The 18,567-nt window shown below is 40.7% G+C and overlaps 1 protein-coding gene across 1 annotated transcript in view; it reads left to right on the top strand.

Moving 5' to 3' along the window:
• Positions 1 to 18,567, top strand: part of LOC145478631 (dynein axonemal heavy chain 1-like) — a 59,936-nt gene that overhangs the window by 9,314 nt on the left and 32,055 nt on the right. Inside the window, exons 14-43 of the mRNA XM_081456726.1 lie at positions 33 to 344; positions 858 to 998; positions 1,261 to 1,638; positions 2,059 to 2,127; positions 2,246 to 2,404; positions 2,995 to 3,174; positions 3,439 to 3,576; positions 3,870 to 3,950; positions 4,271 to 4,353; positions 4,698 to 4,899; positions 4,991 to 5,088; positions 5,286 to 5,391; positions 5,825 to 5,938; positions 6,470 to 6,619; positions 6,951 to 7,037; positions 7,150 to 7,256; positions 7,443 to 7,614; positions 8,159 to 8,313; positions 8,825 to 9,002; positions 9,122 to 9,316; positions 10,585 to 10,704; positions 11,533 to 11,688; positions 12,194 to 12,307; positions 12,750 to 12,890; positions 13,167 to 13,327; positions 13,934 to 14,091; positions 15,016 to 15,189; positions 16,779 to 16,864; positions 16,999 to 17,331; positions 18,097 to 18,293. Coding sequence (XP_081312852.1) covers positions 33 to 344; positions 858 to 998; positions 1,261 to 1,638; positions 2,059 to 2,127; positions 2,246 to 2,404; positions 2,995 to 3,174; positions 3,439 to 3,576; positions 3,870 to 3,950; positions 4,271 to 4,353; positions 4,698 to 4,899; positions 4,991 to 5,088; positions 5,286 to 5,391; positions 5,825 to 5,938; positions 6,470 to 6,619; positions 6,951 to 7,037; positions 7,150 to 7,256; positions 7,443 to 7,614; positions 8,159 to 8,313; positions 8,825 to 9,002; positions 9,122 to 9,316; positions 10,585 to 10,704; positions 11,533 to 11,688; positions 12,194 to 12,307; positions 12,750 to 12,890; positions 13,167 to 13,327; positions 13,934 to 14,091; positions 15,016 to 15,189; positions 16,779 to 16,864; positions 16,999 to 17,331; positions 18,097 to 18,293 — 4,745 coding nt within the window. The remainder of the gene's footprint in view (positions 1 to 32; positions 345 to 857; positions 999 to 1,260; positions 1,639 to 2,058; positions 2,128 to 2,245; positions 2,405 to 2,994; positions 3,175 to 3,438; positions 3,577 to 3,869; positions 3,951 to 4,270; positions 4,354 to 4,697; positions 4,900 to 4,990; positions 5,089 to 5,285; positions 5,392 to 5,824; positions 5,939 to 6,469; positions 6,620 to 6,950; positions 7,038 to 7,149; positions 7,257 to 7,442; positions 7,615 to 8,158; positions 8,314 to 8,824; positions 9,003 to 9,121; positions 9,317 to 10,584; positions 10,705 to 11,532; positions 11,689 to 12,193; positions 12,308 to 12,749; positions 12,891 to 13,166; positions 13,328 to 13,933; positions 14,092 to 15,015; positions 15,190 to 16,778; positions 16,865 to 16,998; positions 17,332 to 18,096; positions 18,294 to 18,567) is intronic.

The following is an 18,567-nucleotide window of genomic DNA, read 5'->3' as shown; positions in this document are numbered from 1 at the left end:
CATGGATAACTTTTATCATAAATTCCCAACAGTATGACAAACTGGGCCGATTAATCAAAGACTTTGAACCATTCAAAAACATGTGGTTGACAGCTTCTGACTGGCAGAAATGGTACGACAGTTGGATGAACGATCCTCTCACTACAATCGATGCGGAACAACTGGAACAGAATGTAAACAATGCATTCAAGACGGTCTTCAAGTGTGTTAAACATTTCAAGGAGATTCCTGCCTGCCAGGAGGTAGCCATGGAAGTAAAAGAAAAGATTGAGAACTTCAAGCCGTACATTCCACTCATTCAGGGCTTGAGGAATCCTGGAATGCGAAGCAGACATTGGGAACAGGTACGAAGACGCATACACATGTACAGATTACACATGCACAGCTAGTTTTGCTTTTCTATTTCTGAAGTCTTACATGGGCGAAATCGTATACTAACTTTACTTGCTTTATGTAACATTCAAATATTACACGGGCGAGGTAAGCTTTAGTTGAAAAATTGTTCCAAACCTCGCAAATCGAAAAGGGCAAAAAGGCAATCCATGTATAAAATCCTTCAATCCGGCCAACGCCTGCTGGCATGATAGATTTCAAGGAACTACATGAGGATTGTATGTGTATATAACAATATACATACACATACAATAAGGAAACCGGAAAATAGTAGCTTTCTGAGGTAAAAGAAGAAAAAAGTTGTAAAACTGTTACGATCAAGGAAGATTAAGACGAATTACGAATGAGAAACTTGAAATAATTGACCCTGTAAGTGTTTTTCAAGATGCGTTGTCCACGACGTAGTTCTTTAACGATCGTTTAACGATCCTTTCCTTTAATGAAAATGTCATTTTTATTTACAGTTGTCCAAAGAACTTGGTTTTCCGATTGTTGCAAACGCTCAGTTAACATTTACAAAGTGCCTGGAAATGAAGCTGCAAGACCACATTGAGATTATTGCTAAAGTAGCAGAGATCGCTGGCAAAGAATACTCCATTGAACAGGTAAAGTAATCCTTTGTTTTTTTACGGTACTACTTGTTACGGCCCATTCAGGCCAGCGTAACCTTTGATTAAAAATATTCATGCACAAAACATGCATACATGCGCACTCTGTGTGTCGTTCGTTTTTTCATTTCTCGTCTGTTTGTTTGATTGTCTTCAACAAAGTTCAGACAATTTCTATCCATTTTCGGACTAAGCAGCTTATGTTCTCGCTTCTTCGAAAACTTTTCAATGGACTTAATCTTGTAATATTACTCATCAGGCCCTGGACAAGATGGAGTCTGAATGGAAGCCAGTCATGCTCGAGGTAATGTCATATAAGGAAACAGGCACGTTCATCATGAAAGTCAGTGATGACTGCTCGCAGCTATTGGACGATCACATTGTGATGGCACAAAGCATGTCATTCTCACCGTACAAGAAGCCATTCGAGGAGCGCATTACCACGTGGGAGAGCAAGCTGGTGATGACTCAAGATGTGATGGACGAGTGGCTACAGTGTCAGCGTCAGTGGCTGTATTTGGAACCCATCTTCAGCTCCGAGGACATTAACAGGCAGCTACCTGTTGAAAGCAAAAGATACCAGACCATGGAGAGGATATGGAGAAAAGTCATGACCAGTGCCAAGGGAAATCCTCAGGTGAGAGAAACAATTATAGTTTGTTTTGAGTTTAAACACTCTTTTTATTATTTAGCTGCTTTTTACTTACTGCTGCGCTCAAGTCCAGACCTAACTCGTCACATCTGGCAGGATTTCGCGCGGGACCAGGCTATTTACCACTCTCTTCTCGCCATTTCCGCATTTATTACAGAAACCCCTGCGAAAATGAAACACTAGCGCCCGAAATTCCACCAGCTACTTAGTCTAGAACAAATTATGTAGTGAGCCACTCAGAACTCGAACTAAAGACATACACTCATGCCCCTTGTCCGGAAATGGTTGTAAGCGAAATCGAGATTAGTTTTGGCTTTGATCCTAACTGGTTGATAACCTAGCACGTTTACTTTCTTTGGTTCGTGTAGTAAGTAATAAAAAGAAATCATTTATTGGTGTTTTCAGGTTATTTCTCTGTGCCCAGATGCCAGATTGCTGGAAAGTCTTCGTGAATGCAACAAATTGTTGGAACAGGTATGATGACTGAAAACTGATCTGCCCCTCTTCTTGGGAGCGAAAACAAACTCTTATTCAGGTCAACTGTTTGGATTTTCTTGCTTGATTTACTTTGGCGTGTTTGTGTAATTTTCAGGTTCAAAAAGGACTCAGTGAATATCTCGAGACCAAACGTTCAGCTTTTCCCAGATTCTACTTCCTGTCAGATGATGAACTTCTGGAGATTCTATCTCAGACTAAAGATCCTACTGCTGTTCAGCCTCATTTGCGAAAATGCTTTGAGAATATTGCCAAGGTATGTTGTTATGAGAGTGTTTGAAAAAGAAGTCGGTTATTGTTTTGACTAACGATGCAAAGCAATCCTAGTCGTGTGTAAGAAGTCGTCTGTTTCACATCCGTTCGTTCAGGTAAAGAGAAAAAATGTGTTGAGATCCCAGGCGATACACTTACTCAGTTTGCTTTTAGTCCTGGTAACAATAAACGTTTAAAGCTAAAAGCATGCACAAATAATACAGTATAAATTATATCTCCAGTTTCATTTTCTGCTATGGCAAGCTAGGGACTGTAGAGATACATATAAATAATAGCGGCAATTGCAGCCCTATTTGCTACCAAGGGATAAGGAATTTAGTTAGGAAAGACTTTAGCAGTAAGAGTGCGACTTCCTAATTTCATTCTGGTTACTTCTCCTCCTGTTACTGACTAGTTGAATAGGAGACTATGAATATTATAATATATTGTATTGTGACGTACATGTAAAGGCGTTAGGGTAGATACTATTACTGTGTGTTTATCAGTGCAGGGCCGTCGTGTTAAGCTAGCATCTTTTCTCAGCAGTGTGTTTGTTTTATCGATTTAAGACGTTTTTTTATTTGTTCTCTTCAGCTTTCATTCGAGGAAGACTTGCGTATCTCATCTATGTTCTCTGGTGAGGGAGAGTGTGTCCCATTCAGCAACAGTCTGTACCCGACAGGAAATGTAGAGGACTGGTTACTGGAAGTAGAAAACACCATGAGAGGAAGTTTGCGAGAGATTTTAAACAGAGCATTATTAGTTTATCCTGAGGTAACGTGTTATACAGTATGTTATTTTAACGTAGCTCTTAACTGCTCACAGTTTTACAATATACGTTCGTCCGAGTCATAGAATTCGACATGTCATAATATAAGGGCTTCATCCTACATGTAGCTCTTCATTTGGCAAAGCATTTGATAGTTTTCGGATCCAGCAACTCACACGTCGTCATCATCTATATTTAAGAAGTTTCAGTAATCTTGCCTCACTTGCTATGGCGCTGGGAAGATATTAACCATTTCTGTTGTGTGACAGACTCCTCGTACAGAGTGGGTGTTACAGTGGCCTGGCCAGGTGGTGATTGCCGGCTGCCAGACTCACTGGACCAAAGAAGTGTCTGAAGCACTGATTGAAAACAAGATAGATGAACTTTATAAAGCCTTGATGGCTCAGGTAAGTTACTTTTGTTGTTCCTGTGTTGTACCGTATTTATGACCACCGGCGAACGACTCATTTGTTTGGCCCCTTATGAGATGTTTATGACTGGTAGTTCAGTGAATAAGTTACTTGGGTGAAAGTGTGATAAATAACAGAAATATACAAGCATCTTCCTCATCTTCATGTAATTGGTTTCTCTTAAAACAACTAAAACAGAATATTCTTGTCGATTCCAAAGGCGAGCAAGCATAATTTTTTTTATCTCTGAGTACGTGGTCCCTAAAATCTTGTTCTATTTCCTTTATTAGCTCAATGATCTCGTTACTCTGGTGAGAGGAAACCTCAGTAAACTGGCGCGGATGATTCTGGGAGCTCTTATTGTGATAGAGGTAAAACATAAAACGTCACTATTATATAATTATCAAGTGTAAATAACGATAAACCGCTGTCTCGCCCGTCCATTTCAGGCGCTGTTGGACTGGGCAAATTTTCGTGCAACTAAGAAAAATCGCATGGTGTAACAGTGCCTCAATTCCCTTCTTTGAAATTTAAGTTGAACTCAGTTCAAACTCAGTTCAAAATTCTGAAGTAGTTACGTTGTATTGCTACTTGTGCCATTTTCTGTGCACCACACATCAGTTTCAACATTAGATACGTATTGGGTATTCAAAGTTATCATGAGCTGATGATCATATCCATTTTCCTGCAGGTTCATGCTTGTGACGTCGTAGCAAAGATGATCTCTGAAAACGTGAAAAATGTGAATGATTTTGAGTGGATCAGCCAGTTAAGGTAAGTCAACGTGAATGTTGGTTGGGGGTTCTTGGTTAACAGTTAGACTCTTAGATTGAGTTTTCTGGGAAACAGCAGTCAACGAAGCGTAGCTGAATTGACGAATTCTCGTCGAAAGCGAAAGCAATTGGTCTAAATATTGTCTTAGTTGAAACAGAAACCTCAGCTACCTCGCCATTGCGGAGCTTGAGCGCAAACGTCTTTGAGAGACGGACGTGATTCGGAAGTCAGATTTTCTATTCTCTAGCTCGTATTATCGACTTTTCGTTAAAAATGGCAAATGCTAAAATGAGAACTTTCCATCTCAATGGCGTAATTATTAACCTGTACCACTCACTTTTCAGGTATTACTGGGAAGATGACATGATAATACGCGCGGTGAATGCACAGTTTGACTATGGCTACGAGTACCTTGGAAACACAGGCAGGCTGGTCATAACCCCTCTGACAGATCGCTGTTATCTAACTCTTACTGGAGCGCTGCATCTGAAGTTCGGAGGGGCACCTGCTGGGCCTGCCGGCACAGGCAAGACAGAGACCACAAAGGTGCGTATAAGTTGTCTACTACTTATCTTCAGTTTTCGCAGAAGAGCAACACGATTTTTTTTACCATTTTGTGTTCTTATCACTTTTACAGGATTTAGGCAAAGCCATGGCGGTTCAATGTGTAGTGTTTAACTGTTCTGATCAGTTGGATTTTATGGCCATGGGGAAGTTCTTCAAGGGTTTGGCCAGGTAATGGACTACATATAGTCTACATATAGTCTAAAGATGGCACTTTTTACTCCTTAAATCAATGTAGTTAATACAATTTTGCGCTTTTACTAAGTGTATTTAAATTGTCTGATTTTACGATTTGAAAAAGGCATAGTTTAAACAGTTAGTTTATTTATGATCCTAAAACGGAATCGTGTTATTTCTCCGCTCTGTAGCGCCGGTGCTTGGGCCTGTTTTGACGAGTTTAATCGAATTGACGTGGAAGTGTTGTCTGTGGTGGCTCAGCAGATCTCCACCATTCAACAAGCTTTGGAAGCTAGGGTTTGTACAATGTATACTTGCTTACATTAATTTGCGAATTCCATAGTGGAGAATGCTACCTACAAATGTTAAAATTGAACGTAGTGGCGTAAGAATTAAGTAATAGTGGCGTAAGAAGCCCGTATTGAAAGTAATGTAGGTAATTACGTGTATGTGTTTTGCAATTAAAAGAAAACGTATCACTTCATGGAACGGCCTTTATGTTTACAAAGGAATACCACTGTCCAAAATTAGATTGGTTTTCAGCACATTCAGTTATCGAAAGTTTTCTGTTATTACTCGATTTACGTCACTGTACAATTAACATCCACTTCTCGGGATAGAGTGGTGGAAATTTTTCATCCGGCTTAATAATATGCATTCTTTTGTTTTCTTTGTCCCAAAAAATCTGTGAAACTTTCAGTAAAAGATCTTGCCGCCATTTTGTTTGCAGGCTGAACGTTTCATGTTTGAAGGTGTTGAACTTGCGTTGAGACCTTCATGTGCCGTGTTTATCACAATGAATCCTGGGTATGCAGGAAGAACTGAACTGCCTGACAATCTCAAGGTAAGAATGACCATCAAGCGAAATAAAAGTAAAAATCAACAAGTGACAATAGCATTCATTAATCATTGCGTAGTATTAACACTCTCCTTGCTAGTGTGTGGTGGGTGAGGGTATTTGAATAGTTTCTCACTTGACACGTTTCCTGGTTTGCGCTAGAGAAAACTGAAGTATGGACACACTGATGTTTCCATGTATCGTGGCTGGTCTGAACTGCATAATGCGAAATTCTCGAACTAATTTACCCTCAGCACTTAGCTGGAGATGATCTCATTACACCTTTTGCGACAATATCATAGCTTTTGCACGGTGTTATCATAACTTGTGGTCAGCTTAACAGAATGCGGAAACTTCTGTCATATTTAAACTTAGTTATATGGCAGCCTATCACCCATGGTCTTTTCTATCTAAGTGATGGTGCGTTCGTCTCAGTCTTGTCGGGAAAAATCGGAAATGTTTCTGAGTAATTTGTGTTACTTGTTGATTGATTCTCATGTTTCCATTTAATCCCTTGTTGTGATTACGTTTCACCAGGCTTTGTTCCGTCCTGTGGCCATGATGGTTCCTGACTATGCCTTGATCGCTGAGATCAGTCTTTTCTCGTTCGGTTTCTCGGAAGCTAAAGCTTTGGCCAAGAAAATTACCACCACATTCAAGCTTTCTTCAGAACAACTCAGTTCTCAGGTGAGTTGGCCTAAAACTTAGCCTGCTTGATATTTTCAATTAGTTTAGACGTTTTTGTTGGAAATAGTGTATCCCTTGTCAGTTCGCAAAACAGATTTAAGACATTGAAAAGAAGAGCAACGCAAAAGGTGTTAGTTTAGAGTGATAAAGATGAAAGAGAATGAAATAGAATTTAATGGTATGGTTTTTACTTAATTTAAGACGTCGTTTGGGAATGAAAATGTACGTTCATAGGTTATTGCCGATGAAGAGTTGTTGCAAGGAGAATAGTTTAATGAAGAAGGGTATCATTATATTGAACAGTAGCATCAATAACTGTTGTTGTTTACAGGATCACTACGATTTTGGTATGCGAGCCGTCAAGACTGTGATTTCAGCTGCTGGTAACCTCAAGAGAGAAAATCCAGACATGAGTGAGGTGATAAAAATGGCAGTTACCCTGAACGATTTTGTTCTGTCTTAAAGGCTGTTTCAGTGAAGTCTGCTTTATTGTTTTACCTTAATGTTGTTTTGTTCTTGTTCTACTCTAGGAGCTTATCGTATTACGTGCCATTCGAGATGTGAACGTACCGAAGTTCTTGCAAGATGATTTGAAGCTGTTCCGTGGAATTGTCTCTGATCTCTTCCCTAAAGTAGAGTAAGTTGCTCTGTATCAAATCAGTGTTGGTAATTTTACAGAATTTCCCAAGCAGACAACAACAACAACAACAACAATCTCAAATTGTACACCAGTACTGTTGCTCTTTAAAAGTTTTCAAAATAAAAGAAAAGCAATTGCGCTCAATTATATAACAGAGTTCTAACGAACGTTATTGTTATACAGAGAGAAGCCTATTGATTATGGCGATCTAGAAGACTCTATCCGCAAGACTTGCCTGAAGCTAGGCTTTGAGGATGTGGACGGATTTGTGACCAAGTGTATTCAACTGTACGAGACAACTGTAGTCAGACATGGACTCATGTTGGTTGGTCCCACTGGATCAGGAAAAACAAGGGTGAGTCAGTGACACCGTAAGTATGGGTTATTGACCAAGCCCGAGGTCAAGATGGCTGGATATTGGCCAAGTTCTTTCTTTGCTTGTTTATGGACCGTGACGAAGTCAAGGTCCACAAGGTCGCCAAAAAAAAAGAAGAACGAGGCCAATATCCAGCCATCTTGACCTAACGAGGATTTATTATATGGCTTTCAAAGAATTTTTTCTTGCGGGCACAGCTGGTAGTCCCGAGTGGGCAAGATAGCGCCATCTTGCCCGCTCACGGAGCTAGCCATATAATAATTGCTTCATACGCACCAACAAACGTGTAGAATATGTGTATATTTTAGATGCAGAGCGTCTTATCTGGCCGGCATCTGCATTGAATAGAGGAACCGAGATGATCGCAAACGCCAAATGGAAATAGTTTTCCGTTTGAAAAGAAACGGGGCATTTTCACATAGAACGATCTCGTAGAATGTTGTAGAACTACGTGTATTCGATGTAATTATGCTTTATTGTCGTCGTGACAGTTTTCCTACTTTCTTGGTGTTGTTTTCTACAGTGTTACGATGTACTGAAGAAAGCTCTTACATCATTGAAAGGTAAAGATTCGCCAGCAGGTACCCCGTATGAAGAGGTGCACACTTTTGTTCTGAATCCTAAATCCATCACCATGGGACAGCTGTACGGAGAATTTGATTTACTTACTCACGAATGGTAAGTTAGATTGTAAATTCTGTCTGGCGTTAGCCTAGTATCCTCTCAATTCCCTCCTTCAAAACTTCCCTCTCTTGCTTTCTGCAAATGGCGAAGAACTCCTGTAATAGACGAGGCCATTCTCTATTGTTGGAAGTCGTTTTTTCTTGAGGAAACGGAAAAGAAAGTAATAAGTCATTTCCGAATTACCCTTGCCTCTGTGTCCAAACAAGTCTTGGTGCGAAACCATTCATATGGAAATGTATTCTCCCTACAGGTTCATTTTCATGCAAATAAAACTCAATCTCATTCGAAACGTTTTGCACAAGGACTCGTTTTGAAACGGAGGCAGAAGGTAACGCGGAAATGGCCTATTGAACACCACCTTCTCCCTTCGACTCCTCTATTATCGCTTTTTTGTCGTCGTGAATACATGTATGTAATGTAAACTTAATACCCGCCCGGATATTTTAAACAGTCAGGAAATTATCACACCTTTTAACTTATCATTGTCTTTTACTTGTCTTTAAAGGACGGACGGTATCTTATCGTCCATGATCCGCGTTGGAAGCTCGAGTACAACAAGTGACAAGAAATGGTATGTGTTTGACGGGCCTGTGGACGCCGTGTGGATTGAAAACATGAACACTGTGTTGGATGACAACAAGAAGCTTTGCCTTACGAGTGGAGAAATTATCAAACTCTCTGAGGTAAGCTTTGATTGTAGTTTAAAAATCGTCGTTGCTGTTGTCGTAACTGAACTCGGAAATGCTCGGCAGATCCGTTGATTGTTGCGATTTAATGACTGTACCATTCACTTCATTCCCAGGCCATGACGATGATGTTCGAGGTCCAGGATCTTGCTGTTGCCTCCCCGGCCACCGTCAGCCGCTGTGGTATGGTGTACCTGGAGCCGAGTATCTTGGGTCTTGCGCCGTTTGTGAACTGTTACATGAAAACACTGCCTGACGCAATATTTGATCACAAGGACAAGTTACAATCGCTTTTTGATAGATATTTAGAGGTAACAGAACCTTTGATGTGAATATTTTATATTATTTTATATTGAATTACTTGACCTTATGAAAGGGCGAGGTGTATGAACTTCATGATAAGAAAGCCCCTTATCACTGATTACCGAAGTTCCTTGCATTTACCAAGCTAAGTTATGGGACAAACTTGCACAACGTGCTGTAACCAATCTGGGTAAACAGGGAGCAGGGATCGCGCAGTGGTGAGAGCGCACGCCTCCGCTGAGTTCCGTTTCGTAAACGGTCCATGCCATTTTTAACGGTCGATGCCATCATTGGTAACCAAGCCTTTCAGAATGGACGATGCCATAGTATAGGCCTGGACAAGGTAGAAACTGGTTTTAATCTGTTGATTGAGTAAAACGCAGTCGTCAAATGCTTGATTGTTCATATTCACACTGGTTTGCTTGCGGTTAGCTTTTATTTGATGGTTGGGGCAACTCTATCATTTATATTTAAGAAAGTCACGTTTTGTAATTAAATTTTGCGGCAATTTGGCGGATCAACCTGGTAGTGTAGTGGTGGAAGAGGGATGTTAGGAAATAGAGGTTTCGGGTTCGATACTGGGTGGTTACTTGCAAATTTTCTTTTTTCTTTAATTTCGTGGAGAAAAATTCGTTGATAGTTAAAAAGTGTCGCGAAATTGGCATCGACCGTTTACGAAACGGACAACTGCCTCGCCTCCCACCAATGTGGCCCGGGTACGATTCCGGCCAGGTGCCATATGTGGGTTCAGTTTGTTGTTGGTTCTTACGTTGCTCTGAGGGATTTTCCTGCCTCCACAAATTCCAATTGGACCAGGACAGAGGACCCGCGTGAAAACAAGCTAAGGCTGATGTGGCTTCCTCTCTAAATATTGTAATTTAGTATTTTACTCAACTAAGGTCACATCGCTATTCGTTTCTTCGCTTCTCTCTTTTTTACCGCCCTTATCTCCGTTTTCTTGTTTTTGCTTCACGTTCTGATTAGTTCGTTTCGTTTTCGCTTTTATGGCGTTTACAGTTTATAGCTATAAAGTGGCATGACTTAAGTCTTCGTTCTAGCTAATCACTAGAAACCCGCTGTGGGCCTAATATAGGCTCGATTACCGTCGCACTCTCGGGTGCGGTCAACGTTCAGGTCGGGTGAGGAATGCGGGCTCCTTTTTCGAACAGCGGCTGGTAATCGAGCCTGGGTCTAATGTGACGATATGCCTTTGTTGGTTTAGAGCATAAATTTCACGTAAATTGATAATTTGTTGCTTTGTTTTGATGATTTTCAGGATTCCCTTACGTTTCTGAGGAATAACACCAAGGAGTTTGTTACAACTGTCAACAGTAACTTGACTTGTAGCCTGATGCGTATTCTGGATTGTTTCTTTGCTCCGTTTGTTCCGAAAGAGGTGCGTCTTGAGTTGAATGACTGATAGGTTTAACAAGAAAGTGTCAATGCTTCAGGATAAACGAAAGAAACGCAGTTCAGCACAGTTATAGTTTCCGCAGCCAAATTCTCTGAGGCAAAAAATACGCTGCAGTTAAGATTTTGGTAAACGAAGAAATTTTTTTTTTACAATACAAAAAGTAAAAACGAAGAGTTGCCATGAGCAAGTTTGTGCCAAGTAACTGTTTTCATTAATGTGAAGTATATATGAAATATTTCATATATGCGGTTGTAGATGAAAGTGAAGAATGATCATCGCAGTAAATTTTCCAATTTAAGCAATTGGAAAGAAGAAGCCTGAAAAAAATTCAGGGCTTCAACGGGATTCGAACCCGTGACCTTCGCAATACCGGTGCGATGCTCTTAAAGGAGCTACATCACGGTTTGCGCGTCTTGAAAAGTATAGCCTAAATTTCTCAAGTTTGTCGTTTGTACTCCTTAACCACCCTTGTTCCTTTATGGATTATTATCATCTCTTTGGAGCTTTCTATCTTAGTAAACTGCTATTTTCAGGTTTCCTTCAATTTAAAGACAATTTTGTACGTGCCAAAATAACTCACGATACCGCGACTGAGCTCCTTTAAAACCGCGTCTTGAGTTCTTTTTTACGCGGTTACAGTCGGGATGAAGCATTATTCTTCAGTGTGTCGGTCGATCTTGCAATTTTGTAGTTGTTGTGTATTTTGTGGCTGTTGCAATTTTGTAGCTGTCGTGTTGTAGCGTGAGATAAATTGTACTCCATGAAATGGATTGGTAATATCACAGTTTCTACCTCTTTTTGCCTTGTCAGGGAGAGACCATCCCTGCAGAGAACATAGCTTTGGTCGAGACGCTGATCGAGCCGTGGTTTATCTTTGCTCTTATCTGGTCTGTTGGAGCAACATGCGATGGAGACGGGCGAAAGAAGTTCAGCGAATATTTAAGAAAGAAGATGGATGACGAGAAGGTGATTCCCAAATAAAATTTGTTTACTTTGCAGTCTTGATAACATTTACTGTTAGTTTTACATTGTTCTAATACCCAATGTATAGCACTAGGGTCTGATGATGCCTTGCCCATAGGCCGGGTTGGGTGTGTAACTAGCTGTACGTTCTTGTTAATTCCAAATTTCAATAACATTGGTAATTGGTCTTGAGTTACATCATGTTGCAAAGAAACTTCAGTTAAGTTTATCGTCTTTTTTTATATTGAAGTTGTCAATATGAACCATAGCGTATAACCATAATTTCAGACTAGTTAGTATTTCTTTAGAAACAAAGAGATCAATCCTCCAATCTTGGTAGAGAATCTTCCACTTGCACATCCAGGCAACGGAAGAGGGAAAAAGGCTGAGAAGATAATTGAATTCCTTGAGATGCAGCGAACCTCACCAAACTAACCTTTAAACACAACTTCTACCGTGTGTGGATGTGGAGTCGGTGGGATTGAGTTGCTTTCTTGCAATATTACAGGTTTCCATGAAGTTCCCAAGTTACGGTCTGGTGTATGATTACTCACTGGAGGATGGAGGGGTCAGCCGCAAGCACAGCAAGGATGACGACGACGAGGATGATCACACGGAGGAGGTGAGGGGACAGATCTGACATCTTAAGGACAAAAGAAAACATGATTTCATTGACTTAACTAGGGCCGAGAGCAAGAAGAAACATTATCAACTAAGTTTCAAACTACGCACATTGAAGTTGTCTCCCGTTTTCATTTTGTTGAAGAATGCACGCATAGTTGTGTCGCACTTAGAATATTTTACGACTTAAAACGATTCTACTTGGCTGAGGTTGAGAAGGTTGATGCAAGTATGCGAGATGGGAAAAAAGAAGTAGAAAAGAAGTAATAATATGAAGTAATAAAGTAATAAAATAAATAGTCAGGCTTGTCTCAAATTTATCACGGATTTGCTTGAAGATAGGAAAGGCATATTCTTATATTGTGTAATCTTCTTGAATGTTCCGTACAATGGATGTTGCATTTACCGTCTACGTGTAACATGTGTTGCTTCATGTGTTGCAGGTGAAGTGGGTTAACTGGATGGCTAACACAGCTATGCCTGATATTCCACCGGAAATGAACTTCTCTGATATCATTGTACCCACCATGGACCTGGTTAGAGGGTCTTTCGTGCTGGAGATGCTGTTAACAAACAACAAAAAAGTACGTTTAACTGTTTCGTTATTGAAGAAAGTGGAAAGATGCATAGAGTGTAGGCTTGCAAGTAATTTCATCTTTTGTCGCGCAGAAAATAAAATAAGACCAAAAAAGAAGTTATGTGTGCTCTTGCTAACGACTGCAACTAAATACAGCATGAGTCGAGCAGGGAAAAGAAAACACAAATTGCTGTACCTTTTAAAAGTAATACAACAGAAAGTGTCTTTTACGTGAACGTCCAGCAATTATTTTGTGGCTGACGAAGTTGCTTTTCCTCTCCAGGTGATGTGTGTGGGTCCAACAGGCTCTGGTAAAACGTTGTGCGTAGCAAACAAGCTGCTCAACTACATGCCCAAAGAGTTCCTGTCTCATTTCCTGAATTTCTCAGCGAGAACATCTGCTAATCAAACACAGGATATTATCGATAGCAAACTTGACAAGAGGTGGGCACAACTATAGCAATTTTGTTCTCGTTTCACAGATTTCTTTGTTATGTTTCTCTTTTCTATTACCTCCCTTACTTCTTACTTCTGTTGTTTTCTGTTTTCTTTGTAGCTGGAGTTATCGGTTTCTTAACTAGTTCATTTTTTTCTGGTACTCCTATGCTCCATTCAGATTCGAATTAATTCTCTTTGGCATCTCGCATTTTGTTTCATCCTTTGTTTCGTTTTTCTTTTCTCGGACGATTTTCTGTAATTCACGTCTTGTCTTCCACTATCGATATATTTGCTAATTTTCTCTTTTTATGAATCCATGGCTCACTGCCTTGGTTCTTTCTTAACCTGTTAAGAGTAATAGTTTTTCTGAACAAGACTTTACTTATTTTATATGTCAAGAGTAAGTTCCTACGTTTTGCAACCGTGTTGTCAGAGTTACAGCAACATCTCTCGCAGCGCAACTTGACCGTTGCAGAGCGTGTTACACGATGCTATATCTTTCGCCATTACCGATGGCGTTACAAAACAAATCGACTGAAATATTGCACTTTTCAGTTCAATATTTTTTCTTAAAATCTGCTTATACTTAATGTTGCGTTCACTTATTTTCAGACGTAAAGGCGTGTTCGGTCCTCCTCTGGGAAAACACTTTGTGTTTTTCGTCGACGATCTAAACATGCCAGCTCTGGAAGTGTATGGCGCCCAGCCTCCAATAGAAATCCTCCGTCAATACTGTGATCACAAGGGATGGTACGACAGAAAGGCGATAGGTACGTCATTGTAGCTCACATATCAAAATACAAATTCTCCTCACAAGGCTTCATACTTTTCGTACAGTACCAATCGGGAGAATTTATTTTAAGGACGTTCGCGCGAAAATTTTCCAGTCGATAGATTTTTTAAAAATTTTTACTGCAGTGAGATAATGAGTTACTTGTGTCAGAAATGCCAAAAAAATTGAGGGTCACCAACTTCGTTTCAGAGATAAAGCGTGTGAAAACTACCCTGATTTTGAAAAATTGGAGCACGTAATTCAGCGTGGTCTACAGGGGTTTGTAGTTAAAAATATCGAAGATGAGGCAACGGAGGCAAACGATCTTAGTCATATTTTGTAGAAGTGGGTCTGTTGCGTAAATAAATCCTAATGTTGCCAACGTGTGCACAAAAATTATCCCTTCAAGAGGTATTTGAAACCGCCGCACAGATAAACGAAGAGCTAAAAATAACGGAATTCGATGATGCATTTTGCAAAAAATTCAAACTTCTAATCGATAGATTTTCTTCATTTTTTCGCTAAACGTAGAGAATCGGTAGAAAAAATGATCCATCAAAAGAAAAATAGGGGTCACCGAACGTCCAAGATCGTTAAATCCAGGCAAAGCTGTAGCAATGATCATCTGCCCTATCATTGTTAATTTTATTACATAGCGCGCATCGACGCATGACGTGGCATGTGAATTTGCCAGCGCGGTAAGGATGCGCAGAAACAATGATTGGCGTGAACGTCCTTAAGGAGCTACACCTTGAGCGTTCAATTCTGTTACTCTGGAGACCCCTTTGTTAGATTCTATGATGATTTTAAGACGAAATAAAACTTTCAATTAAACAATGTCTGGTTTACATCTCTATGAAAAGGAGTAGGAAAACCAAACTGCAATTCACTCGTACTGATACCATCTCGTTTTCTTTCTTAGGAACCTTTCGTGAACTAGTGGATATCAACTTTGTGGCGGCAATGGGCCCCCCAGGGGGTGGTAGAAACCCTGTGACTCCTCGGTTCCTCAGACACTTCAATCACCTGTCATTCACTGAGCTGGAGGATGACAGTAAACACAGAATTTTTGCCACCATTCTCAAATCTTGGATAGGTAAGGCATTTCACTGCATTACATTCGTAGATAGCTAGCAAAAGGTTTTTAGACAACGAGCTCAGTGACGAAACAATAGGCATCGGGAATTCTTTTTGAACGTTGCGTTTTTGAACGCAACGTTCATAAAGAATTCCCGATAAATCAGGTACAACTTAAAGTCATTGCTAGCAGGAGAATTGTCAGGGTCAGCATTTAAAACAATAGAGGAAATTCGTATAACTTTTCTCTTTATACCTGTGTAAGCTCGAGCTGATGTACTATTTCACTAGCTCATTTGAACAACGTCGCTTGACTTACTTAAGGATTGAGTTGGGGTTTTTCCTTGCCGTATTTTCAACAGTGACGACCCGTCTTGTATAGTGCGCATGTCATAATCCCCTGAATGTGCATGTTACCCTGCTGTCAAAAAATATTGGCCCAGTCTCTTGATGAGAAATATGCTCCTACCCCAAATAAGAGACTGATTTTGTTGAGCTAACACCAACAAATTTTAATTTTTTTTTTCACAGAAAGAAACAAAGCTCTAGCAGGTTAGAGTAGTTTAGAAGAAAGATTACTAGTGTCCCTGGTTTCATTTTAGCTCTGGTAGTCAGTAATCATTTAGAGACTTACAAGAAATATTGTCAAATGTAGCTCAGGCGTTGTCTTAATCTGAGATGCAACTATATGTAATATTTATCGACTTGAGGTAGTGAAGATTAAGAACATGGATGGGTCAGGGATTGTCAGGGAAGATATTTAGGCAAAAAGAGACCGTTTTAGATTTCAAGGATACTGAAGAGTAAAATGTTACGAGATGAGAAAAAGCAGTCAAAAGCCATCATCGTCATCAGTTTTTCCAGCACGAGTTTAGCGCTTAGTCACAGTTATGTAGTATAGCAACAAAACTCTACAAGAGTCACGCTAGGATGGTTACTATACGGCTGTTTCGAGTAAGGTTGACCTCCCGAAGAGCTGAAGCGTACGCGGCAGTGGCGAAAGGTGTCATGGCTAGTGGTATTTTACCTTTGTTTGACTCGAAGTTCACAGTGCTTAGTGGTACCTTTCGGCATTTTTTGTATGCTTTTACACTTTCGTGGGACAACCTTTCTAGAAACAGCTGTATTCGGTGGAGGCGCCGTGGCCTCATGGTTAGTGCGCTCGTCCCCGGATCGAGCGGTCCGGGTTCAAGTCTTGGCCGGGGACACTGTGTTGTGTCCTTGGGCAAGACACTTAATTCTCACAGTGCCTCTCTCCACCCAGGAGTATAAATGGGTACCGGCGAATTGTTGGGGCCTGAAACTAACAAATTGCGGGGGAGTGACCTGCGATGGACTAGCATCCCGTCCAGGGGGAGTAGAAATACTCCTAGCCGCTTGATGCTACGGAAACCGGGATAAGCACCGGCAGCTATGAGCCAGTCGGCTCCAAGGTTTCACTTTTACACTTTCGTGGGACAACCTTTCTAGAAACAGCTGTATGCACCAGAGTATATAATAGGGGTTGGCAGTTTCGTGTCCGTGGTTGCTGAACAAAGAAAGCTATCAACTGAGCACAACTATTTCTTGGAATTCATCTAACTTGTATTTATGTTCTGCTTGTTTCAGCTTCCTACGCTGGCGAGGATAAAGAGTCACTATGCGACAGTTTGGTCGGAAATACCATTGCCGTTTATAACACTGTTATAACTCAGGTAATAGCATTTCACTTGATTTACCTCGATATAGACAAGGGATTCGAAACCCTTTGCGTTTGCAGTTTTGTGCTATAAATTAGTACCACTATCCACTACACTATATATAAAAATCTTTGCCGTTCTCATTTTAGTTGCTACCCACTCCAGCCAAGAGCCACTACACGTTCAACTTGCGAGACTTGTCGAAAGTGTTCCAAGGAATTCTTATGGCTCAGCCACAGAAACTGAGCGGTAAAGAAGATGTACTGAGGCTGTGGTACCACGAGAACTGCCGGGTGTTCCAGGATCGTCTAGTTAACGACGAGGACAGAAAATGGTTCGTGGATCTGATTCGAGACAAGATGGCGTCTGGGTTTGAGATGGCGATGGACGATGTGGTGAAAGATTCCACCATGATTTACGGCGATTTTATGGTTCCTAGCGCTGAGAATAAGATTTATGGAGAAGTGCCCAGTTTTGACAAGGTACGAACCGAAAGTATATTCCATTCAGGTAGTGGATTAATGTAGACACGTTCAAATGGAAAGCGTTGTTTAGTACAGAACACGCCTTAATCCTTGATCGACTATGACATATTAAGATATACAACGAAAGAAATTTCGAATAATTCGGAATAATAAAATCGAATAACTTGTATTGTCATTCAATACATATTTTCTTTGCTCTCCGTTGGCCGAAAGCCCACCACGTGACCTGCAAATAACTGCCTACAAATAATGGTTTGCTCATACGTAGTACCGTCTAAACGTGTTTTGCTGCAAATAATATTTTGCTCATGAGTAATTCAAACCACGTTCTCGAGTGAAAAATGGCAGATCGTTTCCCTGAGCTCTCAGAGAGTGATTAAAATATGAAAACAAACTCGGTGATCGAATGATAAAACAATTATTGAACTCGGCTGTCGCAAAATATATTGATTTGTCAGTGTCTCTCAGATCAATTATTTGCCTCTGCCTTCGGCCTCGGCAAATAATTAATCCACTCGCCACTGACAAATCACGATATTTTGCTCGACCTCGTCCAATAATTGTTAATTATTATATGGCGAGGTAGTCTTGAGGTAAATCTGAGCGTGCTGATTGGTTCTTTCTCGGTCGGGTTTGCCATACGGACCATTTCCATTCCTTTGCTTCTAATCAATCAAAACTCACAGTAACCGGATTCGTTTAAGTTACTGACCCCTAATTCTTTTTTTCCACTCATTGCGTTTTCCTTGCTTCCCTTGACAGATGGTGAAGATCATGGAGGAGTACCTCGATGACTATAACCAGATCAACACGGCTCAGATGAGGCTGGTTCTGTTTGGTGACGCCGTACGTCACGTGGCGCGTATCAGTCGTGTGATTCGTCAGCCTCTAGGTAACGCTCTTCTGCTTGGTGTGGGAGGAAGCGGACGACAGAGTCTTACAAGGCTAGCCGCCCACATGTGAGTTGTTAGATATGGGGTTAACGTGATCAGATTAGAATATAATTCAGTTCGGGGAGCACTACAATAAAAGCCCGCTTCACTTTACCAACCTGATGTTACACGACAACTATAAAAAAAACATTTTCAATTCAGTTCGAGAACACAGGAGGAGGCTGCGTGGCCGAATAGTTAGGGCGCAGAGGTCACGGGTTCAAGTCCCGCTCTCTCTGACCACTTAGCTAGAGTTGTTTCTTAGTAGACCCTAGTTAAACTCCTCGGCCATGCTTGTGAA

This window comes from Orbicella franksi, chromosome 2 (genome assembly GCF_964199315.1).
Source record: "Orbicella franksi chromosome 2, jaOrbFran1.1, whole genome shotgun sequence".
Classification (NCBI taxonomy): domain Eukaryota; kingdom Metazoa; phylum Cnidaria; class Anthozoa; order Scleractinia; family Merulinidae; genus Orbicella; species Orbicella franksi.
This window is presented reverse-complemented; position numbering and strand designations above follow the sequence as displayed.